General features: G+C 34.6%; 2 protein-coding genes and 1 long non-coding RNA gene across 6 annotated transcripts in view; all 3 read left to right on the top strand.

The window, feature by feature from the left end:
- The first annotated feature begins 322 nt into the window (after positions 1–322).
- Positions 323–1,564, top strand: LOC119069850 (protein AAR2 homolog). The gene has a single exon (XM_037174023.1). It carries the CDS (start codon positions 421–423, stop codon positions 1,528–1,530), a length of 1,110 nt encoding a protein of 369 aa, XP_037029918.1. The 5' UTR covers positions 323–420; the 3' UTR covers positions 1,531–1,564.
- A 3,680-nt stretch (positions 1,565–5,244) lies between these two features.
- On the top strand, positions 5,245–6,523 carry LOC119069851. Its single transcript, XR_005086417.1, has 3 exons — positions 5,245–5,444; positions 5,504–5,921; positions 5,988–6,523. It is a non-coding gene; the product is annotated as an uncharacterized LOC119069851 (long non-coding RNA).
- Positions 6,524–6,611: 88 nt separating this feature from the next.
- LOC119069852 (methyl-CpG-binding domain protein 5) overlaps positions 6,612–26,678 on the top strand; it is an 85,198-nt gene continuing 65,131 nt past the window's right edge. For 3 of the 4 annotated variants that reach the window (XM_037174024.1, XM_037174026.1, XM_037174027.1), the window contains exons 1-2: positions 6,612–7,191; positions 19,041–19,319. In XM_037174024.1, coding sequence (XP_037029919.1) covers positions 19,072–19,319 — 248 coding nt within the window. In that variant the 5' untranslated portion in view covers positions 6,612–7,191; positions 19,041–19,071. The remainder of the gene's footprint in view (positions 7,192–19,040; positions 19,320–26,678) is intronic. The other variant, XM_037174025.1, reaches the window with a different exon arrangement.

Here is a 26,678-nt window from a genome sequence, read left to right on the forward strand (position 1 = left end):
GATGTCTGTGAACATTAGACATTTCAATTGAAACACCCAATGTTAGACCAGCAAAATCAAATGCTAAAATTGTACTGGATGTCAGCTACTGACGACTAAAATTCCATTTCTCTGCTGGTAAACTCTAGCATGATTTGATTGTTTATTTTTACACCATCGACTTTCTAGCAAGATGTGATGCCCCAATCAATGCTCTTTTATTATATGTAAAATTTAAACCCTTCGTGTGTATGATAAGGACAGAGCGCCATCGTGTTTTCAACACCAAAATAATCAACCTGCTGATTGGAAAACTTTTTGAGAAAATTAGTTCGGGCAACACTAACGTCATTTCTGCAATCAAAACAGAGCAACAGCAAAGTGACAACCAAAATAACATTTTCCCACTTCACGGCAAAACTATACTGAAGTCAATTTATTATGGAAATCGGCGACAACGATATGCCTCCAGACCTGGCCAGGCAACTATTTGAACAAGGTGCATTTTTGATAATAGCTGGCGTTCCGGTGAAAACAGAATTCGGCATCGATCTGAGTTCATATTCCGTTGGTGAAAAATTTCGCGGAGTTAAAATGATTCCACCGGGCCCACATTTTGTCTACACTGCTGCTCAAGGACCGTACGGAGACACTTCATCGCGCATCGGATTTATTCATTACTTCAAATCTCAAGAAATCGTTATCCGCGAATGGGATAATGAGAAAGAGGAGCTACGGTTACGAACCAAAGGTAACAGAGACGAAGAAGTGGCTGGCATTCGGAACAATTTGAGGGAGCTGGACAGTTTTTTGGCGCCATACGATTTTTCCTCCTCAGCGAAGTGGAATAATTTGACGAACCATCTAACTGAGATGACAATCAATCGGTGTCAACCAGAATGTGGACTTATTCGGCCATCGGTGGAGTTCGAATCGTGTTCAAATGATGACCGGCCGAAAGGTAATACCATGACAGGACAGCGAATCAACAAGCTAACCAGTGATGAAGAAGAGCTACTACCAAAATTAAAAATGGTCCCTGAAACCGCGCCGAGATTCACTAAACTTCCCGAATTGTATCCGAAAGATTTGACACCACACGAAATCTCATTGGCTCATATGGATTCGATTCTGGCTGTCGATCAGTTGTTCAGCCGGTTCCAGAACCCCAACAATTTACTCGATGAAATCCAATTTTCGTTTGCTTTGTTCCTCGCCGGCTATTCGACGGATTCTCTAGCCCATTGGCGAAGGATTTTGGGAATCCTATCAAATTCTGAAGCTGGAGTCGAGAAGAACACAAATTTTTATCAAAACTATTTGTCGGTGCTACAGTACCAATTGCCAGAACTACCAGAGGAGTTGATGGAACCGACGTCGCGCAACACTGTGTACAAAGATATTGGAATTTTGTTGAAAAATTGTGCACAGTGTGAACTGGGCAAAGAAGCGGATTATTTGATGGCGAACTTAAGACAGGAAATGGGATGGACTTTCGACGATTTGCTGGATGAAGATCCGGAAGACCTTCCGGTTGTTGTAGAGATGTGAATGAAATGAGTTCGGAATAAAATATTTTTTACTGTAAGCTTTACTGAAAAGTCAATTGAACGCAATTTGTGGATAAGGTTGCCGAACACCTGATCTCTCCTAGTTACACAAACATGGACTTGATAATTCAATGATGGTCTTACTCTGGATGTGGAACCGTCCTCAAAGATTCACCGAAATCCATGAAACTTAACAGCGCGAAGCCTATCGTGACTAATACATCTGCCGCTTGGACAATGTAAAATAAGTTAGACTTCTCTACTCAGTCTCAAAACCAAAGCTGTATTTTGTTGGGTTGTATATGTGTGTGGAAAGTTGGATGACGCTCTCGCGTTTGTGCTGAAGTTGACTTCCCAAACAGTAGAAAACATCGCACAGGATTATATATGCAGTAAGTCTTCATCGAGAACTGAAAGGCTCAAAAATAATGAAATATGCATTTACTTTGTCTAATCAAGTAGAGGTACGTGGTTATAAATTTTTATTTTGACGAAAAGGAATTCTTTTTTAAAATTTATTCAAAGCGAAAAAAAAGACTGCTCGCATACGGCGCAGTCAGTAAAAAAACGATCTTTTCAATCAACAAATATTACAATAAATAAAAATCATCCGCTCTGTTACTTCCTAAAGTTCTAAGAATACATGCCGCATTGCCTCTTTGTATAGCAATAGAAATTTTCTGCAACAGATAATCTTTGGAACGTGGCTCCCCTGATGCTCTCTTCATTAATGATCCCAATTTGTCAATAAATTTCTTTGTTTCTGGACCCATGCAACCTAATGATTCAAAGGCAAGGGGAGTAAATAAATAGATTTCTTTAAGACGTATATAATGATTATGCTTAAATCTCTCCGCTTTATCTGCAATAGACCCTGCTTTCTTAGAGGATTCACTGATGTATGAAGGATCCAAAGTATCACGAATTGTTACATCCCATAAAAGTGATTTTCCATGACTCCATGGAACTACTGTCATACCATCAGGTCTTTTACCGTCATCTCTAGAAATACCAGGTGGTTGCAAAATATTGGGAAATCCTGCAGAGGAAAATGCATGACCAAAAACATTATTGACAGAATCGTGTTTAGCAATAATCCCTATCTTTAATTTGCACGATAAACCATGCAAACCGTCCTTCTTAACCACATTACCACAATTACACTTGTACTCTTCACACAACTGGGATCCTAAACGAAGACCAACAGCAATTCTCGCTGCATTGTTATCTAATAGTAAACCTAGTTGACTCGATGGGACAACCTGCAGCCACTTTGAAGATTCTTTGGTAGATGACGCAAGTAGTCTAGCACGAGTAACAAGTTCACTAGAATCTAACATCTCGCTAAAACTGCTCCTAATCACCGGTAGGTCCCAGTTTCGTTGCACCTTTCTCATTTCATCATTATCTGGAATAAAATCGTTAGGAATGGTATATACTATGCTCGAAATGGCATCATCAATTATTCGCAAATTAAATCTACTCAAAATTTCATTCGACAAATCAGATGATGAATACACAGATGACAGATAGGCAGGCACTGCCAAATCTTCAACCTTCCGAATCCCCAAACCACCAAAAACTAAAGGAAGAGAAGCTTGATCCCAAGCAAAATCTGACAGCCTAACATTCTTAATCGCCTCAAGCGCAGAACGGAAAATCTCGTCAACACTTTTCAAACGATCGCGCAGCGAAAAAGTCCTACAAGTACGCAACAAATAATTAAACCTACATAATGTACTATTGAATCCAATCAGTACCAGCATATCTTATGTAACACATTTCTTCATATATTTGTCTTAAAAATGTATGTTTGTGTCATCGCCTAGGTCAATACTGAGAACTTTCGATTTCCTGCCCACTTTGTTCATTATTTCTTACATTTGATTACTTCCCAAACTTTTGAATCACAATTCTCGAACTCCATCTGTGAACTAACATTCAGCCGTCTGGTACCACTAATGTCATTCACAATATTATTCATACTTCAGCGACACTGGCGGATATTCCGTGAGAAAGAGCAGTGCAACCATATGGATAAAAGCACTATAGCTGGACGCTACTAATGCTTGCGCAACATACAGAGGTATTACCGGTATTTCAGTGTGTATATGAAATTTCAACCTACAAAAACAAAAAATCTACTGGTCGTTATACCAAAGAACTTGAGTTCGAAGTGACACACAGCTGGGGAAAAGTAAAAAAAAAGCCATTATTTTAGAAGTAATACGTTTTCTTGAAATTCGTTTCTTTTAAGTCCATTTACGTTTTTTGAAAGAATTATTTTGCAGTGGCTAAGGTTGCTTAGTCATGACGCAGAATTTAAGGGAAAGAAAGTGGATAATCTGAAACATTTACTTCAAGACTCTCTGGCCCCTTACAATATTAGAATATTATCACCAATGAAAACAATTCAACGATTTCGAATGTTGTGGCAATGATTTTTTTTTTCACGCACCTGGTGAACGCAACCTCTGGTAAAGTAAAAAGTCACTTTCTCAATAAATGGTAATAATGGTAACATGCATAACATGATCAAAGTTGCATTATTCCCTTTGCCGCTTATTCGATAACAATCCGAAATTTCATTATGTTAAAATGATCGTTATGTTAAGGCCTATCGATTGGCGGTAAGAGAAAATTTACTGGGCTAGAAGCACCCAAATTAGGTTGAAATGATCGTTATGCTACCCACATATACTTCGTGGTTTCAAAACAAGTCATGAAATAACTATTTCTAACCGTGAAGACTAAAATGAAAACAAAAGTGAGAATTAGTCTTTCAGCGATCGTTCAACTGGTTTCATCATTCAGAGCTGCCAAAATTATTTGCAACATCTATGTATACGAAGGTACTTTATCGCACTAGGTGTGAGATTATGAACCCGAACCCGGGTGTTGCATACAACGTTTTATGCAATGAACAAAATCGTAGTTTGCCGTTAGTGTCATATATCGCGTTGTACAATCGTATTTTTTGCATTTGTGCAAAAAAAATCCTTACAAAATCCTTTATTGCACTAGTGCAATAAAATACGTTCACACGAGATTGCTTCGTAATAACAGACTTTGAGTGAGGGAATTACGTGAATAAATGAATAGGCAATGTAAATGCATATTTCATATGAGCGAAGCACAATTTTCATGATTATTTAAATTATCATTATGGAACTGTACTATATTTTTACGCATTCGATAGTTTACTTGATTTATTTCAGTGGATGAAAATCAAATAGGTAATCAAATTTTCACAAACATGAATCTACGGGTGGTGAAGTTTTTTTTTAATTACAAAATCTGAATTGTTTTTTTTATATTTTTATATTAATTTGAACGTATCATTATCAGTATCAGTATCAGTTAGAATCAATAGAGGATGACATTATTGAATTCCTCATTGTTGTTGAATACACATTATTGAACCACTCAGCATATGTGTAAGTGAATGGTCAAATTCAGCTTAATGAGAGTCTTTTTCCATAAATCTGTTCTTTCTCATTTCTCTCATAACGAATAATGGTGAATTTTGATTTTATTCCATTCATCTTAAACAATGGAATACAATCAAAATTCAACAAATTATTTCATCCAGACCGTCGTGTACCAGTACCAGTACATTACGCTACATTTGCAATTAGACACACACATCACTTACCAATAAAACTTTTCTACCATGTCTACCCCTCTCGCATGCCGCCAGTATCGGTATCGGTACTCTCGCGCTGAAATAAATGTCATCAAGTCAGTGTAAATATAATCAAAACAAACTTACAAATCGAACACACAAGCAATATTGCCATAGTCATTCAAAGAAACTTGAATATGCTGACTGGTAAAGAAAAAAAAAATCTCGACGATAAATCTGAATGTGATCGACATCATCAATTGAATCTGTGGATCTGTGATGTGGATATGGTACATTTGAACAAATGCCTCCGCTGCCCATGTCTAAACTATTTTTTAAAATCCTAAAGATCCTACGGGTCCAATATATCCGGACACTGAAAATCCATTATGACCTGAATTTTAGACTCTTCACGTAAAATGAACATGCCTAATGTATATTTGGATGGAAATCAACTGGACGGTAGTGGCAACACAAAATAGGAATACAGTATTGTTCGGAAAGTGCCGAACGCAGATTCTCTGAATTAACCGACAATGTTTCAAATTTCGTTGCTGCTGCATAGACCATCGACGATGAACATGATTTCTACAGAATAAATAGTTTGGGTACGCTCAGTAGCGTATTCGCTAACGTGGATAACGAGGAAGGAGAATGGGACAAAATTTTCGAGTCAGTTCCGAGACATCCGTCAGGAGGTGTTCAAATGTTACAACCAGAAAATGAAGTTGTCGAGTTTGTGCCGCACTTTAACGGGGATGGCGGTGGTGAGATGCTAATATATTAGCGACTCGCATTAGACAAAAGCTAATCAATTTTGTCATTTCTTTCAGTGTGACATGCACCGTCTATCTGGACACAACGAATCTGCGAGGTGCCACATCAAATGTCTCTCGGTTTCACAAAGTACGGCGATCATATAGCGAAAAAGTACGTACAGAACCGATGTATACTGGAAAACCTTTATATCATCAATGCCTTTGCTCGACATTTTTACAAGAATGATCCGCCCGATTACACCAACTGTTTGCGAAGCGTTTCTTTTAATGTTATTTGAATTGTCAACAAACAAATCGCAGAGATGCCGCAAACGATGTAGGCTCTGGTCAACTTCTTTTCTTCAATTAACGTTGGTGGTACGATGTAGTTCACAATATCAAATGTGATCAATGTGATCCAAACTAAAATGTTATACAAAGACACACGTGGCACAAATGTGACACGAATACTTGTAATTGAAATGTGATGTCCATTAGGACATATTTTTATTTTTATTTTTTTGTATTCTTCTCTATAAGTCATCAGTTATCTATACTATTATTGTCCAGTGTTTTGCGCCAGTTTTTGAAAAAATATAAAATTGAATGCAACCGAACTGTCATTGCTGGTTTTTTTACTCACACATATACGCCAATTACCATTAGCACCATTAGCACTATAATTTCCCCACCCAAAAAGCAACATGGCCACCTTTCGACATGAACATTTGAATCGGTGACTGACCAAGAACGGTACTACTACGTAAACGTAAATAAATATTATTCGCAAACGAGTGCTAATTAATTGGAACAATTCGAATCAATTGTAGTGTTAATTGAACAAATTTAATGTCGGTCCAATAATTCGCTCAGTTAATTGTAATTGCGTCAATGATTTGGCCAAAATCGTGAATATTGAAGGCAGGTGCGATTGTGGAATATATTGTTTCCCGTGAAAAATAAGAGTTTTTTTTTGTGTTGTGTCATCTATCAACCTAGTTCTGTTTATATTTATTTATTTTTTTAGTTACGTTGCTAACCCTCCCGTTAGTTCATGGATAAATAAATGGTAAAAAGTGAATTTTGTGGAAATCTTGAATCGAAAAATAGAAAAATTGGAAAAAGGAAAATATAAATTTGCAACAAAAAAAAGAAGAAGTTCAAAGCCAAAAAAAATTGCTAGTTTTTTAATGTAACAGTGATAATGATCGTAAAAGTGATGATTTTATAATTCTTTTGTGCTTTCTTTTACAAGGATATGCATCGTCAGCAAAATCAGGTAAATAAACGCACGTTCGACTTTTAAACATTTCCTTACGTTTTTCTCTGTGGTGTTAGGGAATTTCTTCCTTTTTCGGTAATACAACCAACATAAATCAATAAATTTTTACGATCTGTCAACCCAAAGTTTTATATATTTTGGCTTTGTTTAAATTGGCTTTTAGCCACAACTTTCCCACAAAGTGATTGAAATCGAAATTTTTATGATTTTATACCTCGGGTAAGAACACTTCAACGAGAAAAATGTTCTAAAGTCGTAAATGAAACAAGCGATTTTAGGCAATTTCCCTAATGTCAATAGAAATATTTTCTAACATAAATCGTTGTTGGTTTCTTGAGAAATTAAAAAGCGAGTCGTTCAGTTTGAACGAGGGTTGGGGTAAAAAAAAAATTGTTCCAACTTATTTGGACCTGCACCCCTTGGAGGAATTTGTACAAGAAATCGTTTAAATTACATAAACAAAAAAAGGTGTTACCGTTGAAGTTGAAATTTCACGAAAAATATGTTAATGCACGACCGAAATGTAAACAACGAGAAATTATCGACACGTAAAACCTTTACAAACTTTAGATTGTGTGGCCGTGTAACGATTCGTTTTTTTTTAATCATTCTGATTTGACTTTCGATTGGAGATATCGATTAAGTGCTGAATGAAATGGGAGAATGGGCTTTAACTTTGTTACATGAAATGGAGACACCTCGTTTTGCGTCATATCGCTGGAGTCGCGATCATGTTCAAATTGTCGGAATATATTTCTGGCCTTCAAAACAGAGCCAAATTATAACTGTCCACACTGCAACAGTACCCGGGAAGTGATTTTAGTTGATTTCGTTTTAAAGTGGACGACCTTGGTTGCTGGTTTGAGATGAAATATGCTTTTTTGATTTGAAGAAGCAAGTTTTAAAGCTGAAATTTCTCAATGAATCTCGTCGAATCTTGTCGTTGTTCGTTAATAAAGTTTCAGGGACCACTGTATCATTTACAATTACGAATAAATTGGCTTTGATACATTGTTCTAAAAGTTTTGTCTAAAGAGATTTTTGTGAATGAAAATTGAACGACCTTAAAAATCGACAGTTACCCGAGTTACCCATTTCTCATTCATCAATTTTAGGGTAACAATGTTTAGCTGCCTTAGATCCAGTTAGTACTGAAACTTATTATTAGTTTCGGGTCGCTCATTAGCGGGATGTGATTTTAGATTTAATCGATCTTGTCTGCAATTTTTCGCACAAACGAAGTACATTTGTTTGACAGTGACACTACAGGTTGTCATTCTCTTACCTATCTCCGATATTAGTAGTAATGTCCGATGAAGTTCACTGTGAAGATTTTGACAGGTCTACCGTCTACCCATATAATTTATAGACTTGTCAAAATTCACAGGTTAAACTTAACGAAGAATTACTGTACGAGCTCTGAGTCATGAAAAGAACAAAGGGTGGAACTTGTCAATGTCAAAATGAAACAATGAATACTACGCCCGAGACCCCAAAACTAACTAATTTTTGTTACTCTAAATTTCTCTCATTAAACACGCAATAGCTCATTTCTGATAGAAAATGTGAGGACCACGATGCAAATTGTATTTTCTCATCAGACTTTGACTATGTCATTAACCAGCCATTCATCGTTATTACGTTAACTTGACACAATTGTTGTTGTTAAACGGAGAACCACTGTTTGATGTCAATATGTCAATAAATCAATTGAGTCACTCATTTCGCTAAAAATATTTGTAAATTTTTTGTCGGATTCCCGCAGCATCCACATCCACTGTAAAAATTTCGTTTTACACTCAGTCGACTGCAAATTGACTGAAATCAAAATCAAATTACACACGAATGCATCTGGGTGCAGTTGTGTGTGTGTGTCTGACCTACGGGTGAGTTCCGATAATTGTCAAATCAATAACGCAAACATTTGCCGCATTATCCATCCGAATCCACCCACAATATTTCCACAATGTTTTACGATACACGGATCTGAATGTTGTTGACTTTCAAATACCTCGCCAATATACATCATATCAAATATGTGGATCAAATGGACCGTTTCATCGGCATATTTTACGATTTTGTTTAGCAACACAAAAATAAACATTTCTTCCATCATTCATCCAAAAAGTTGCTGTAAATTCGACGGATTTTTATGATTTCCATTCAATGAGTGCCCTGGCCCCAAAGCAAAACAAAAAAAAAACATTTTCGTTGGTTGGAAATTATAAATGAATCCAAAAATATAAATCGAATTGAAAATTGGTCCACAAGCATTACATTACGTTATTGCATATATATATGTGTGGTGTACTACATACGGTTTTTCAGTCGTTAACGAAATAGTAGGAAGATATCGTAAAATCGTAATATTAATGGGTCGAGACCTAAAATGCACTCAAATATTTTCTGTTTGTTTCTCCTCCATACACGAAAACTAAGCTGAAGAAATAAAAATAATAAACAAGAAAAAAAAAGAAAACGAAAAATGAAGACGAGAAAACAAAAAAAGAAAAAAAAACTAAAATCTCAAAGTGCATTAAACGAATTATGTTAGCCGCTGTGTGCATTTTCTCGACTCTTATGTATGGGCAATAAACATGTAGTAATGTGATAAATTAAAATTTATGCTTTAACACATTCTAGCAAATAATACTTCTCTTTTATACATAATACTGTGAAATGATCGTCCACATGCACTGCATGTGCATTTCATATTGTGTAATTCATAAACGCCTGGTAACGAGAAAGATGTGAATGATCCACGAAAAATGGTTTCTCCCCCGATTTAATCATAACGATGTGGATTTTTGAGTGTACAAAATTAGATCGCGTGACCAGATTTACAGGGAAATCAAATCATCAAATTGTTAAGCTCAGTAAGACACGAAATCGAGAATTTTTTTTTAATGTTAACTAGAATTTGAGAAAAATTTGTTATAACAAGAGATTTGGGCGTAGATCGTTTTACCTTTCTCTGTATAACCATTTGGTCTGACATAAAGATGATTATCACAGATAAGTAAATTCGTTCAACGACCACTGCCAATCAAAGATTTTGGTTACTCCAATATACCTCCAGTGTCTCTTGCATATAAGACGTATATCAATAGTTCTGCTTCATCTGTCACTGATCCACACTTCTGATGTGTTATAATCAAAGGCTTACTTTAAGGAATGTTGTTTGGGATGAAGCGGAGGGAGAGTAGGGGTTGCTTACTTCAAAAATCAGAACGTTCCAAGACAGCTTTCTTGGGTTCTAAAATTTCGAACACAGAGGTCGAATGAAGTGAAAAAATTGATTTCGTCAAGGCGGATACAGTAACGACGTCTATGACACTAATTCGTTACTTGAAACTTGACACCATCTTACTCTTCACGTTCTTAGTAGTACAACTCAAGAAGGCAAACGTAGGTAGACTGAATGTAATCAAATATTCGAATCATATCGTTGGGATAAATTAGATCTGATGAAAGAGAGCTGAGCGAGTTCTGAGACTTTTAATCTGCCTGTCAACAGCTTTAAAAAAATTGAATGGGAGGTTCCACAATCAATTCGACAATTTTTCGAGTGAACTGAGCAAACTGATGAATTTTCTTCGAAAATTGTGGAATCTCTCATGAGCGAACTGGTAAATTTCAATTGCTGTTACCAGGAGCTAGTCCGAAAAGATGCGGCTCCAAATATTGTCAAAAATTCAACCTTTGAACATTAATGAAAATGCAGACTTTTATCCAGCCAAAGTTTTGTTAAATTAAACAAATCAGCAAACCACGAAAATGTATCTCAACTGCAATATCAATTTAATGTCACACGGAAAAAAAAGATTTGGAAAGAATTGTTTGCTAGAAATATATTTATAGTTGTGACAAATATATTTATATTTGTCACAAAATTTCAGGTAATTTGCTTGTCACAATTATATTTAATTATTTGTGACAAATTATTTCAAAATATATTTGTTGCAAATATGTAAATATTTGTTACAAATATATTTAATTATTTATGACGAATTATTAAAAAAATATTTGTGGCAAATAATTAAATATATTTCGGACAAATATTTATATATTTGTAACGAATATAGTTAATTATTTGCTACAAATGTTTATCTAATATATTCGCCACAAATATTTATATATTCGATACCAATTTTTTACATTAAATTGGTATTGAATATTTCTTTTTTTTCCGTGCACTTAAACGAGTAGCTGGAATATTTGTTAGTATTTTACAGCCGACGTCAGTGAAATTTAGACATGAACTAGTGCTGTTCTTCAGCGTGCGCCATTCTACCTATTTATACGAGTACACTCACTCGCGTGGTAGTAGTAAAACCGTATAAAGAGGTATGAGTAATTTTGCTTGATGGGTGGACCAGGTGAAAAACAGCTGATAAAGTCTAAATTTCAATGTCGCTTACTGTATTTACTTAATTTAACAGATTTGTTTCATTAGAAAATGTCTTAAATTAACAAAACTCCTCTTTCTAATTTGGAATCGGCTTCTGGTGGGAGAATAATTTTTGCTCGAATCAACTGCAACCATTCCGACTCATAATTATTATGAAAGTGTGCGTTAAAAGATCAGGAGTATTTTCTTTAGTCCAACTCTTTATCAGTTTTTTTTTCGTTTAATTTTGATTTATTTTGATTTATTTTTGTATCTAAACCAATTCAGTTATAATTTGGAAAATCGATTTAAATTATTCAAAAAATTTCCACAGAAAAAATGTAATCGACTTTGTTGTCATTTCGTTACTCGATAACCTTCCATCAATTTCAGAATAACAAAATTTTTATATTTAAATTGATCAATAAACCAGCATGATTTCTATTAATTATATCTGTGTGTAGTGTTCCATCGTGTGTACAGTAACAACACGATTTCATAAAATTATTTATTTTCAAAATATATAAACGATAAATACGGTAACTCAATTATACATCTCGCCTATATCATTTGCATTTGTATACCGAGAGTTTTGAATATAAAAAACGCCCGGTAAAGTCACGTTTTAAATTATCCAATAATCGGCCAAAATTTTCTGAAAACCAAAATGAAAACAAAAAAAATTGAACATGCAACTGTTAGTCAATTTGAATTTGCAATATAATCCGAACAAATTTTATCCACACCTTTCTCTGGCAATTACACATTGCAACTTACGACAAGCGTAATAAAACAACCAAACAATTTTTTTTTGATTAATTAATACTCTCAACTCAACGGCAAACCAGAACATTTCAACAGAAAAAAAAAGACTTTATCTGAACGAATGCATCTCGACAAACAGTTTGCCGAAATGCAAAACACAGTTGCAGAATGGTTATATGTATATCTATATGTATCTTGTCATTTTCGAAGTCAGTTGCATTTATATTAAGCGCCATAGCGTTACAGTGTGTTTTCGGGTGATATGTGCAACGTGTAAACAGTGAAAATTCGCTTCCATTATAGTAAATGACATTATTATTTATGCAATTACAGAGAGACCTGAAAACTCATTCATGTAAACACAAAGTGCTTTTCAGTAAACTTAGTCACCGGTTAGAGGCAAGACACACATACGAAAAAAAATATATTTTTTTAAATTTATTATGCATGAATGCCACCGAAAATTAGAGAGAGAGTTTATAAATAATTTAATTTAACACCATATGCGAACTAACTGCTTTTTATGTTTGTATGTTAAAACCTACAATTTTGGAATTGCATTTTTTATGAACTTCCAAGAGAAATGAATTCTATTTTATGCTAGACATTTTATATATTTGAAGAAAAAAAAATCCATTTTTAAATTCCCCAAAAAATAATTCAAATGCATAGAGAAACATTGAATATATTATATAACCGACACACACCAACCAAAACTACATACAAGACAAAACGGAATGATTATTTTCTATTTGGATGTCGCTTCTTGTTCAGAATTTTTTTTTTGACTCGTTTCATGTCGTTTTAATTCTTTCTTTTTTAATTCGAACCCAAATTGACTTCCTCAATCCAACACATTGTCTTTATTTTTAATTTTTTTTTGTTGGTTTTAAATTAATTTGAATGAATTATGCAGTGGAATGTTATACATACACCGAGGGGAAGGTCTTGGCTTTGTTTATTTTCGTTGGAAGTTGCTTAAGAAAAATCTATTAGTTTTTTTTTGTTACACAAAAATCATGTGTATTCTTCTCATATAATATAATAATGGTCGATGTGTACGTTTTTATTTAGTTGCTACTTAATGTTCTAGTGTTTAGAGAAGACAGTCATTATATGTGTACATAATTAATTCCATTTTTTTTTTTGGTGGAGGGAGCACTTTGACGACAAACATATGGCAGTTATTACGACTCTTTGTCGAGAAAGTTTTGTTTTTTCGTATAAAGAAATCAGGTGGGTGGATATGGTGCTTAATAAGCTTATTATAAAGTCAATTTAACTAGCTACTATCAGAGGGATAACTGAAACACGCATATTTACGTTGTTTGTGATGATGACGAAAATCCTAAGCAATCAGATATATAGGTCCGGTCAACGGCCACGTTTAAATTAAAAATATTAATTGGAATTTCAGTTAGAAATTCGTTTCATAAAATTTATGGACATTCAATTTCGAATTGAAAATGGAATTCTGTCGATGCAATAAAATCGTATAACGATTTAGAGGGATTCTTTTGAGAACGTACGTACCTACCGAAATCGGACGCATTTTCTAGCGGACTGTTTTATTTGTGCCTAGAATGCATAGAAGGCATTGGTCCATAGATGCCAAAAAAAAACAATTTTTTTATTTTGTCGCTTGTGTGCCTAGGAATCAAAACCGAAACGTTCACTTTTATTATAGCTTTGCATGCGGCTGCACGAAACGGCCAAAGTCGTGTGAGGTGTCATGAGAAAGGTAATTAGGTGCAAATAGGGTTTTGTTGGGTTTAAAATTCATTCACATTGAGTTATGAGCGCTTGACAGTTGGGGTAAAAGTACGACTGTTTCGACGAACTTCTAATGGTTGCCCTTTAGCAAACAAGCGGCAGAAAGACCAAAAAACTGTTTTCCCTGATTGCTACTGGTCCCAGGTCACTGAGTATATAGAAGTAAAGGACGGGTTAGGCTTAGTCCAACCACTGAAAAATCACTAAAAGATGGGATGTGTAATGACACGATGAATGTACCTTTGAAGTGTAAATTTACCATAAAAAGGATTAATCTTAGATACAATTGAGTAAAAAAAAGTTTCCGTTTATAATCATTTTGTTAAAGTCAAACTTTGCGTTTAATCAAATTCAGATGACTCAAAGGCTCTGATGGGTTAGAGTGATCTGACTATAGCATAAACAGAGTCATTTACAGCTGCATTTACCATATAATGCCTTGTTGCCCCATATTAGCCCAGCTCACTGTTCTATCGACACATGATTCAACGTAAACAAAAACTGTATCGACGAGATCAAATTAGTTTGAATTCGCTTTTTGTGTGTGTGTAACAACTTTATAAACATGGCTAGCAGTGAAGTGATCACTTCGTTTTGCTTCCGTTTCATCTATCGTTCAATCTCTGAATTCGGTTCGGTTCATTAAATTTAACCGATACAACGGAAGTTTTGTTTACATTATTACATATTGCGATTTTGACGATGAACCAATTCGGTTAAAATTATTCAATAATTTCATGTGAGAGAAATCTCTTTCGACACCAGGCTCAAAAGTGCTAAGATGGTTTCCGGTTGTTTGAAGTGAATGTGCATGGATGGAAATTGAGTGTGTAACTTTGCAGAGGAAAAAAATCGCAAAATTTACGTAATCGGATGAATTGTTTCTAAATGGATTCAGAGACAAATTGGAAATGTGTCGAGGTTTTGAAATCTATTAATCTTATTGTTCAAATCATTTTCTAATTTTCGATACAAATTCTATTACTTCAGTAATTTTACCAAACATTTGGTTATTTACAGAGGAACCTAAGCCGGAGCGCATCATTTAATTTTGTGCTTTTTCACCAAATATTTAGTGAACATTATTTAACGATGGCCATATGTTTGTCGTCGTTGTCGCTACCAAAGAATTGCTTAGAGCTCCATTAGCTTGCATTAATTGTATCATACACCATAATCATCTCATAAAATGTTTTGAAACGTTTGTAAGAACAATGCAGAGCAAGAAAAAAGGATTTTGAAAATTAAACTATTTTTAATAAATCAATTGATGCATGCTGAGCCACCGAAGTTTGGCACCGTTTAAGTATGTTTCTCAATGTCTTAATGCAGAATTCGAAAAGTTTATGAAACAATATTTTTTTCTTCTTCATATATTCTAAATGGAAACATACTTCGGAAAATCGGTATTTACGAAAGTTGGAACATTTTCAATATTCGCCGCGAACACTAACTTTATCGTTTACGGTGAAAAACTTTAAAATCGTTTCCCTATTTTACTTAGCATTAAAATATAAAATTCCCTGTGTATTTCTCCTAACTAATAACAGCTTCAGAAAGTCTTTTGTTGCCGGAAAGTTGTCGAAAATTTTCGAAATCTCAAACTTTATAGACCCATTGTTTATGTGAAATAAATGACTGCAACATACACTGAACGCAATCCAAACAGATCAAAATACACGAGCCACAATATGTAAAACAGGAACATAAGAATTAGTTTCAAGTTCTTGTTTTGAATAAGAGATAAGAAAGTTTGAAAGTACAGCAGCACGAAGAGTAGGAATATTTTTCGCTTACTAGCTGCACCTAAAGTGGATTTTGTCAAGATAATCGGATAAGCAAATCTATGACATCAGATCCTGCGATCTGTTCCCGAACAGTTGTTGTTTTTCGCGATTTTAGGAGATTTTAAGGTAATTTATTGCAACGTTCAACCACTGTAATCCACGACTATGTGCTGTGTTTCAGTCTTTTGTTTTTCAGCTCGATAAACGTAATAATGTGCTCACAAGCTATTGCGAATGAGAGTCATTGGAAGATCATACTTGTTGATTCACTGCAATGTGAAGTTGATTGCAGTGAATCAACAAGTATGATCTTCCAATGACTCTCATTAGCAATGGCTTGAATTTTAGTTTGATGTGACGAAAACAAATTTATTTTGCGGATCAGAAATTGCCGAGAGCACACATGCGTATCAGTCTCTCATAAGGTCACGATTTTTAACCTAGGGCCTATTTTTGGGAAATTGATTTCCTGAATTTGCTAATGTTTTCCGAAATTTGTCAAGGTTTTGCCAAAATTTGCTAGTAGCTGTGTCATATTGTTACAATAAGCCCGACACGAAATACATTTGCTTTACGACTTCTATTTTTGAGCCTTAGAAGGACCTAGCAGCAATTCCAAATAGGTGTCAAAATGATGGTATTAGTCCCAAGTGACGAATGAAATTTAAAAATAAAATGTCTGTTTAAGGGCTTGTTGTACCAGATAAGTCGGAACCTTCGTAGATTTGTGTTGTTTCATTTTTAAATTCGTCACTTTTGACCAATACCTTCATTTTGACACTAATCTGGATTTTCTACGATATGTTTCGATCGCGATATTTACTAGACACACCCTCGATATAGCTCTAGGGCTCAGTTATCAAATCTCTTTTGTATTGGTTAAAGCAACAATTTGGCATATGTTTCAAACCGCAGCCTTATGAGGGACTGATATTCAGGGGAATCTGTATAGGTATACCCAGACCAAATGAACTTTTCTTGTAAACATTTTGATTTGCTTCATTTCAACTCGTCGATCTATCAATCCTGCTTAAATTTCATTACCACTTATTAAATAGCTGGATACCTACTACGAACGCAAACATTCCACAAACGTTTCTTTGATAAACGAATCACTCCCAGTCTCTGCGACATCAAATGAGAAATGATGAAAGAAACTAAACGACATCCAATAAACATATTTTCTCGTTTTTTTTTATTCGCGTCTCTTTGTGCTTAATAAGCTCATCCTTGGTAATCGAATATAAACTGTAGAATATTCTAAATAGTTTTTACCCCCGTCTCGAACAACGACTCATTGTAACGAACCCCATAGGTAATACCGAGTCTTCATTGTATCATTTTCATGAATACAATTTTATTGTTAAAAGTTGGAAAAACAATTCCAGAACATCTTTACAAATGCGATTTCATTTCCCATTAATTCCTATGCTCCACCACAGCAAAGGTTATTATTACGTTCTATATATTTACATTCTACTTTTATTTTGTATTTCGTTTTGTATTACATTTTTTTTGCGTTATATAGATATTCTTTTTGCTATCCCGAAACCATTCTCAGATGCTGGTGGATGCTGTGGAGGTTATTTCTTTTATTTAATTAATCAAGTTGATAATGACAAAAAGTTTTCTCCTTTTATACATTGCTCATAGTATATACGGATACATAAATGCACAGACAATATTGTATGTAATATGTATGCTAAAAATGGAAAACTTTTCACATCAAATACGGATGAATGTATGCATAGCGTGGTATAATGAAGAGAAAGATATTATGCAAATGTAATGTGCATTCAAGGCGGGTGAATTACGAAGAAAAAAAAAACACACACACACACTGACTGGTATACAGAGGACTACAAAATGTGGAATGAGATGTTATGAGAAAGTGAACCTCGAATTCACTGTGACAAAGACAATAAATTAGAATAAATTCAATTAAATGTTACGTTCAATGCAGTGACACTTTGTAACCCCTTTTTTCGTTGTGAAAATGTACATATCTTAAGAGTGGGTGGGTGGGTGATTGTTTTTTTGCTTCCACAAAATATTATTTGACCATTAGGTTGGACGATTTGGACGAAGTAGAATGTGAATGACGTGAATGTTCAAAAAAAACGAAAACAAAAAACCAGAGAATAAAGGCGGAGGGAGTGAAAAAGAAATGGGAACCCTTTTACGAAGACACTTCAGACGCGAATGCCGTTTCGTAATTATCAAAGAGACAGTACATTACCCCATGCCACTCAACTATATTCAACTCCTCATCCCCATTTGTAGAAGAAAATTTATGTTGTGGTTAGTTGGTGCATTTTGTGCGATCAACATTGACGCTTTCGAACGGGGAGAATGTATATAAAATAAAAGACGACGTAGCTATTTGGTTAAACACAACGGTGACAATCCATTCTCGAACAGTACAGAGAGCGGATAGAAGACGACAAAGACAAGACACATTGTGTTGACTGTATCAGACAAAAAAGAAAATTGTTCATGCAAAAAAGGTTTCTCCTTTCCCTTATTATTTTACCTCGTCTTATTGCCACAGGAAGTTATGTTTTATGCATTTTTCCTAATTAATTAAAATTCCGTACTAATGGGGAATATTATGTGCTAGCAATATAGTCGACTGACGTTTGATGATGTATGTCGTGAATTAAGTGTTTTAAATGCATCGATTTTTCTGTCGTTCTCACCTCGAAATCGTCAAAATTAAACATGTCGCAACAATGTAAGCAAACACGTTGCTAATATTCTTTCTCGCTGTTTTCGAATTGATTGCACACATTTGAATTCAATTCGAAATGTTTAAACATTTTACCCATTTAAATTGTAAAACTGAGTCGAACCGTTGTGTTTACTGTTTACAATTTCAAGATGAAATGGTTTGATATATAAATTGATGAACATTTGCTCTGAGACGCGAACTAAATGGAATGGTTTGGCGCTAAGTGGTGTTCAATTACCAGAAGCAATTCATGTAGCGCAAATGTGAATGCTAGGACGACCTATATTTACGTTATATACAAGTATTCTCAATTAGTTTGTCTTATTTCCACTTTAAACCGTTTTCATGCATTGTACCCAACGTAAAACAATTTCTAAACTTTTTTTTTTGTCATTTGCAGAACAACTCAACTGATATCCTTAACAAATTAAATGGCTGCGGCTAGCTCCGGCACCTTACAAATACAAGGATCTGTGCCATCAATATCCCAATCACATCTACACCAACAACAGCAACAATCATTTCAGCAAAGATTGTCTTATGTACAGCGATCCGGTAGTCAGTTGAATGTTGTTAGCGGATGCGGTCCGGTAACCGTTTCAGCAATACAACAAAGAGGTCCTAACGTCGCGCCTGGATGGCGAAGACAAGTCAATAATGGGGAAATTATTTATATAAGGTAAGCAATGTCAATTGTTGACTTTAAAGTTAAGATTTAAGTCAAAAATAATTCGCACAATGAACGGTCGATGTAGTCTCCACTCTTTGTTTTCACACATTCGTTTGTCCTGTGAAATTCCTATCGAACGTACGGTCGGGTTCGGATTGTTTATGGTGCACGTCAGGATTGAGTCATAAAATAATAAAATCATAAATTTTGTCTTTATGACCATAATGGTTTTGTGAGTGCTAGTTGGGTCGTTTTTTTACTTCTTTTTGTGCAATAGAAACCCAAGAACAAATTAGGTTTGACAAAATCGTTACATTAGCTATGAAATCGTATAGACCAATATTAGTGCATTGCGTCACACGTCTTCAATTTTATTTTTCTATCGGCTTTGTTAGTTATTCAACTCGCAACTCACAAGTATTTCGGCTTGGCATTTTTACAATGCAATCAGGTCGGATTTGGTAGAATTTAGATCTGAAAATTAACGAGGCGTGACGCAATTTAAATGGACTAAACCTTATGCTGCCAATAGGTGAATGGGGAAGTACGTCACCCCTTGGAAACTTGTGGAGCGTAACTAGCACATGATTCCATGTTTTTACTTTCGTCAAAAAATATCGAAATTTAACTGAATAAACACTAGCGCATCAATTAGCATGTCATAGCGTTGGAGCGGTTCCGTATGTGCTATACGAACAGCAGTCATCTTTCGCTAGATTATAACATCTTTGCAAATCTATCCACATTTGATTCCTAGCAGACAAACAGAACGAAAATTCAACTTCAGCACATACTGTGCCCGTGTGTGCATACAACATGGAACATGCAGTTAGTTTCTCTCGTTTATCTCGTACTACTGTTGAAATAGTCGTTCCTTATATCGCATTTTAAAATAATTTAACTTTGACATAATAGTTAGGCAAATAATACGTTACGAGTGTTATAAACGATGCAGGTTTGAATTAAAACGAACATAAGTCATAAATGTATGTGCGTGGAGTCGTGCAATATGAAAACAATATATAGACATATATACATGTTGTCAACGGGCATGATAAATTATTCTCTCTATGATAAACGGTGAAAATCGAATTGATGTCTTCATTATAGTAATTTCCAGTTGTACACAACTTGTGTACATGCAAACAGACAGCGTGTATGAGTGTGTGAGCGGAGAATGTGAAGGCTATTCGGTGGTTCTTTTTTTTTGCTTATTTCGTTCTACCTATCAAAAACAAACCACAATTTGTGTGCGATGCTGTCCATTTTGTATCTTTGCGAGTTACTTGGAAGCGTGGAACACTAATTACGCATATTATTGTCGATAACGATTCCGAAAAGAAGAACTTCTTTCATCGATTGGGTCGTGAGTGGTTATATTAAAATCGGATCTGTCACGTCTCTGACTTTTTACAATGTTTTTCCTTTGACTGTACTTCCCAGCGTCTTACAGGATACAAATCACTCGACACTGTTTGTTACAAAATGTTCACTATGATTAAAAGAGCAATTATCAACTAGAGAAAGAGCAACTTTGAACTGATTTCCAAAAACCTTTTTTACTTTGATGAGGAATTCAGTTCCTGGGTTTAAGTTCGAAAATGGGCTATAATGGACTGGTGGTCTTTAATATATTTCCAAATTTGTTGTCATGTCACTGGAAATCACGACAACTTGAGCAATTTTCAACGGATTTTCAAAGACTTTTTTTATTGGATGAGAACTGAAATTCATTGAAATTGTAATATTTGCATAAAAGAAATAAATTCAAATTCCAAAGAGTTCTGTACACTTTAAAGGGACAATTCAAATAGTGTGCACCTTGGATTTAGACATGAATTTGTCTCAGCTGTTTTTCAGCTGGTCCACTCATACAAACAAAACTTCACATACGTTTTCATACGGTTTTAACTCTACCTCGTGCGTACGTGTAACTATTTCACCCGTATAAAGACGCTTGAGTGAACCAGATGGAAAACAGTTGAAACAAAATAATTCCTATATTTCAGTGACGTCAACTGTACGATCAAACATGACCATTTTATGCTCAATAGATTAAGGTTTGCTCGCTTAATTTTTGTTTATTACGTAGGTGGAAGCACGATATTCAGGGGGTATAATGTACCAATTAGGGATTACAAACCGAACTCGAATTCAAAAACCGCGGTTTCGGTTTTTTTCCACTGAAAACCGCGATTAACCGGTTAACCGCGGTTTTTTCAACCCAAAGATCAAAAAAAAAATTCTTTAAATTTCACAGTTTTAATACTTTTTTCGCGTTTATGACGCGGTATTTCATATTTAATTCAATGAAATGAAATGAATTTGTTTACCATCTTTGGAGAGGGAATTAGGGTTTATCTTTGCATCGATACATAAAATATCTTAAGTTTCTGCAGAATAACTGGTCTATAATTTCGGAGGATTGCATCTCTTGATTTCGGAGCAGGATACAACCCTCCTCCTCGAAGATAAACCAATTTTCGTATCACTTAATCTAGAACCTAATTTTGTACATAAAAGTCCAACATTCGAAAATGTTCTCTCAGTGTCAACACTGTCAACTTTTAAGTAAATGCTGATAAACGGTCCCTAGATTCGGTCGTCAAACACAGCCATCTTGTGTTTAATAACGTTTTCGATGTTGCGACTACCATTTGTCTACCATGAATGAGTACTGTCGCTAACTTCTGTTTTCTGCCTTATTCGTGCCTTCGGTGCTTCTATTTATCTACTACACATTCCACATGTCATGAGGAGTTTTTGTGCAAGGACCACAACGCCGGCTTCGATTTTTTGAAGTTTTTTATGTTTATTTTGAAATCATTAAAAATGTCAAAATTCCGAGACCAATGTTTTGCACCTCATATCACACATTGCTCATGTCATAATTAAGAAACAAGGATAACTCCAATAAAACGACATAGGCAGAAAATACAAGCCTGCCACAGTACTTTTTTAAATAAATTCTGGACTTTCGGAGCGACTTTTAAAAACCGAAAACCCCGGTTTTTGTGCCTAATAATGCACGAATAATGCAAGAACGAATTCCTTACTCTATTGCAAAAATCTATTAGGAAGTCAGTCAGCAGACTTTACCCCACCCAACAGGTGGGACCTTCTTCCGAGCTAATTTCTCTCTTTTCAATTTATTATATTTCAACAAATTGAAAGAATATTCAATATAAAGATGCCATAAATTACGATTTTCAACAAATTTTTTTTGCCGTCTAGCGTCTATCAAAATCTAAATTTTCACTTTATTTTATGAATAACCATTTATAGAAATAAAATATCCATCGGAAATTTTCTTTCTTCTTTTTTCCACACTCTGTTTCCATTACGACTTGGGTATTATGTGGTGTATCAGTAAAATTCAGAAATATTTACACAATTCATGTGGATGTTATTTTGTTATGCAGCCGAGGAGAATTATCGATATTGAATGCCATGCATTACTTATTATTGTACCAATACGAACAGATAAAACAGAAATATATATTTAATAAGCAGTTTGAAAACTCCTTTTTATTTTATTTTTTATTTATTTTATTTTATTTTACTTTATGAGCACGGCATAATCGCTTCAATGCGGTGCTCGGTGCTTGATTATTTTAATATTTTTTTTTTGTATATGGTAACTTGTCTGGTAGACAATTATATTCTGGCCTTTAGTATACTTTATTATGAAAACATACCTGGCTTAAATACGATTGTACATTTTACACATTCACTACACATTGGTATATACGTTGTCGTTGTTCGATCGTATCAAGGTGTTGATTAAAGGCCATAGATCTCCCATCTTATATTCTCAAACAATTTTTTTTTTGTATGATCTGAATGTAATTAAGTTAAATGCGCCAACGTGTGTATCGTATTTGGCATGAATTATGTTGAAAATGTTGATTCAGAATTTTAATTGACGGAAAGGGGAAAAAAACTGATTGTACTTTTGATATCTAAATAAACGTGGTTGCTTGTGTGCATACCAATGTGAGTGACATTCAGATATTGTTGAACGTGGATCGGTATGGAGGGAAAATTGCATTCTTATTTTTGTCTAACTTATCTATTTTAGCAGAATTTCTAGTAACTTTTTTGCACAAGATTTTCAGTCCTTGCTCAATTCAATCGAATTTACTTTCGCGCAGCATCCCTCTTCCCGCTTGCGGGTGGGTTTTTTTATATATCAATATTTCTGTCAATGTTAATGCTATTTCAGTCAGTTTATTTTTTCGCACAACTGTAGGCTCGATTTGATATTGTTTAAATTAAGCATTTGAGTTAGTCGAAATGTAAATTCAATTCGCTTTCTAACTCTCTACCGATCAGTGTCATAAAATTACAGTCAATTTTCGTCCTCTTAAAGCCATAACTTAAGGTTAGCTCGTCTAGTATGTGTTTATTATGTAGGTGGAAGCGCGGGTTTTCAGGGGGTGTACTGTGCCAATGTACGTGTGCCTACTTGTAAACACGAAAAATCAAAATTCATGAGAGACATGAGGTCATCAGCATCACAGTTTTAAACGATTCCTATTAAAAGGTACGAAGGTTGACCAATTCGAACGAATTGTCCCTTTCCTGTGTGAATAGACATGTCTGTTAATGAGTTGCAAATATTCGTACAGTTCGTGAATTATATATTCTTACAATCAACGTGCGTATCTTTTCATATTCATCGCCTCAACCTTGTAATTCGCTTTAAAGAATCACAACGTAACCTGCAGAATAAAATAACACCTCGCCAAAGTAAGCGATTACTTTGGCTTTGTTATGTAGGTCTGCATGCAATTTTTTTTTCGACCTTAGCCGAAAGACATGTAATTAATACTAAAAAAAAATATGTCCAGACGCGTACGTGCAATGTGTAATATATTATATTCATACGACACGAAAATGTCTACCACAATGTTGTTCGTCTTTACAATGAAAATCGAATCCATTATACAAACAGGCGATTAATTTACCCTAACACAACCCTTTACTAAACTGAAAATAAATAATATATTTGAAAAACACCGCACATCACCAGCTCTATGCAGTCTTTCAATTAACCTGTCTGATATAACTGCACTCGGATATTGATTAGCTGTCATGACGTTGTTTTAACGTTTTTTTTTGCACCACTTCAACTCATGTTGTTGTTGTTATTGCTTGTCTGTGATATAATATTTTTCCTCTATATCGTGTACTTTGTTGTTCAGCTTTTATTGTTCGAGGTGCAGTTTCTCTAACGTACACCCGACACCCCTTTGGGGGTTTTATACTTTGTCTTTAATGAGAAAAAAAAGTGTATAGACGCACACACACCAGCACATCTGAAGGTTTTTGCTTCTTTTTCTGTGTGGCTTACGTAGTGCAATAAATGTTCGAAGTACAACAATGGCATTTTCTTCCAAGGAAAAATATTTTTAATATTCTCTTGAGGATATATTGCTTAGGAGAAAACGTAGTTTGAAAAGTTAATTTTCATAATAAGACTTCATAGTTTTATAAACGTTGTACATACTATAATATACAACACAGAATGCAGAGCGACTGTAACATCAACTTCGTATTTACGATATTGTTCAGAGTGTAGTAGTTTTCGGTTTGCAATTTTGATTAACAAACAAGCAAAAGTCAACAAAAGTTTGTCGTTTATGTAGCTGGCAGAGATGATTCGTCTTTTTTTTTTTTAAATTAAATTAAATCAAATTGATGATTTCAGAGTACAAATTTTAGTTTGCACAACTTTCATTCGAAATATCAAACGTTGACTAGATCTCGATAGAGCTTAAATGGAATTCTTTCAAAAGGCTGTTTTCAGGTTGTAAATTAAAACAGTGCACAGAGTGGGAAATCAATGGCTGAATTAAAACATTTTTGGTCCTAAATTAAACTTTTGTCAATTCCTAACAAAAATCAGTTCATTTCACCGCTCGTGCAGTAGGTTATAAAAATGTCCTATTTAGTAACTTAGTAACTCCGGAGCTATAGTAGTGTTAAGCTGAACTGAACTCACAATACTGGGTTGGGATTAGATAAAACATTTCAACGAAACATCAAAATATTAAAAAAACTACAGATACGAGTCTCTGCTGTAATACGAGCCCCCTATTTTATTTTGATCGTCTGAATCCTAGATCTGAGGTTAAGATCATTTTAATGACTCAAAAGTCTTTATCGTCTTATGTTCCTACACGTCACAAATGTCACAACCTTCAACGTGTAATAATTCAGTACAAACACGTCTTTTATAAGTCAGGTGTAAAAGAGCTAGGACTGATAGAAGCTGAGTTTTGAAGAGAACAATGCAGATCAACCTTTCGTGTGATTCACGTCTTCCATTTCCAGGTGATTTTTTTGCAAATTGCATTTTATTTTGACAAACAATATTACCATCCGTATATCTACTGACTAAATAAATTGTCGATATTCAGTTCGGCAGTTTATATGACATTCTTTTAAACAGATCAAACACAAAACGTTATGGGGGATGCAATTTTCACATCAATTGCAATGTATCCCCCCATAAAACCAAATCCCAAATTCAAAGTGGATCAATAAAATTACTCGAAAATAAATTCTTATCTGCTTTAATATACAAAGCGAAATCCTAACCGAAATCGATATTATTTATGTACATAGACCATCTAAAATTGAAGAAATTCACTCGACGAAAAATATTTTTCTCCGATTTTGCATCCTTTCGTAGATTCGTTCTTTTTTTTTCTTCTTCGTCATTTTATTATAGCTAGAACGATGCTATTCAGAAAAAGAAAAGAAAAGAAAAATAAATATTCAAATAGAGTTCCTTTGTATACATTTTGTATGTTTCATTTTTTTTCTTCTCGTATTTATTTTGTGCTTAGATGAAAGGAGAAGAAAATGGTTTCATAAAATAGGATTTTTATGATATAAATATTGAATAAATGCATACTGGATGTTTGGTTGCAGTGGAACTGAACGATTTTCTTTTGTTATATATTTGAATGGAGCTTTTTTCTTCGTTCTTATTTCTTCGTCTGTAATTCTGCATAATGATCTGCATTTATGGATGTGCTTTATCCAAAGGATCAATAAACCTATTAATTTCCAGTAAACAGCGACGAAAAGTTCCAAATATTTAACAATAATACTTTTGCGACAAATGGACAAGACTATCTCTGTTCGTTCACTCTCTGTACTGCGCACAATGGATTTTTCACATCGCATTGAAGCAAGTTGTTGCATTGAAGCTTCATCATGGAAAACTTCAAATTTGGTAAAATTACTCATCATCACCGTGATTGCCGGTTCAAAAGTCAATGCACAAAGTATATAACTGGCATAGACAAAACCCAGCAATTTATGGTTCTTTGACAAGGAAAACGGAAAGAACGG

The sequence above is a fragment of the Bradysia coprophila genome (genome assembly GCF_014529535.1).
Source record: "Bradysia coprophila strain Holo2 chromosome X unlocalized genomic scaffold, BU_Bcop_v1 contig_39, whole genome shotgun sequence".
In the NCBI taxonomy this organism is placed as follows: domain Eukaryota; kingdom Metazoa; phylum Arthropoda; class Insecta; order Diptera; family Sciaridae; genus Bradysia; species Bradysia coprophila.

Excerpts from the sequence above, each read along its gene's own strand:
- LOC119069850 (XM_037174023.1), top strand. The coding sequence starts at position 421 with ATGGAAATCGGCGACAACGATATGCCTCCAGACCTGGCCAGGCAACTA.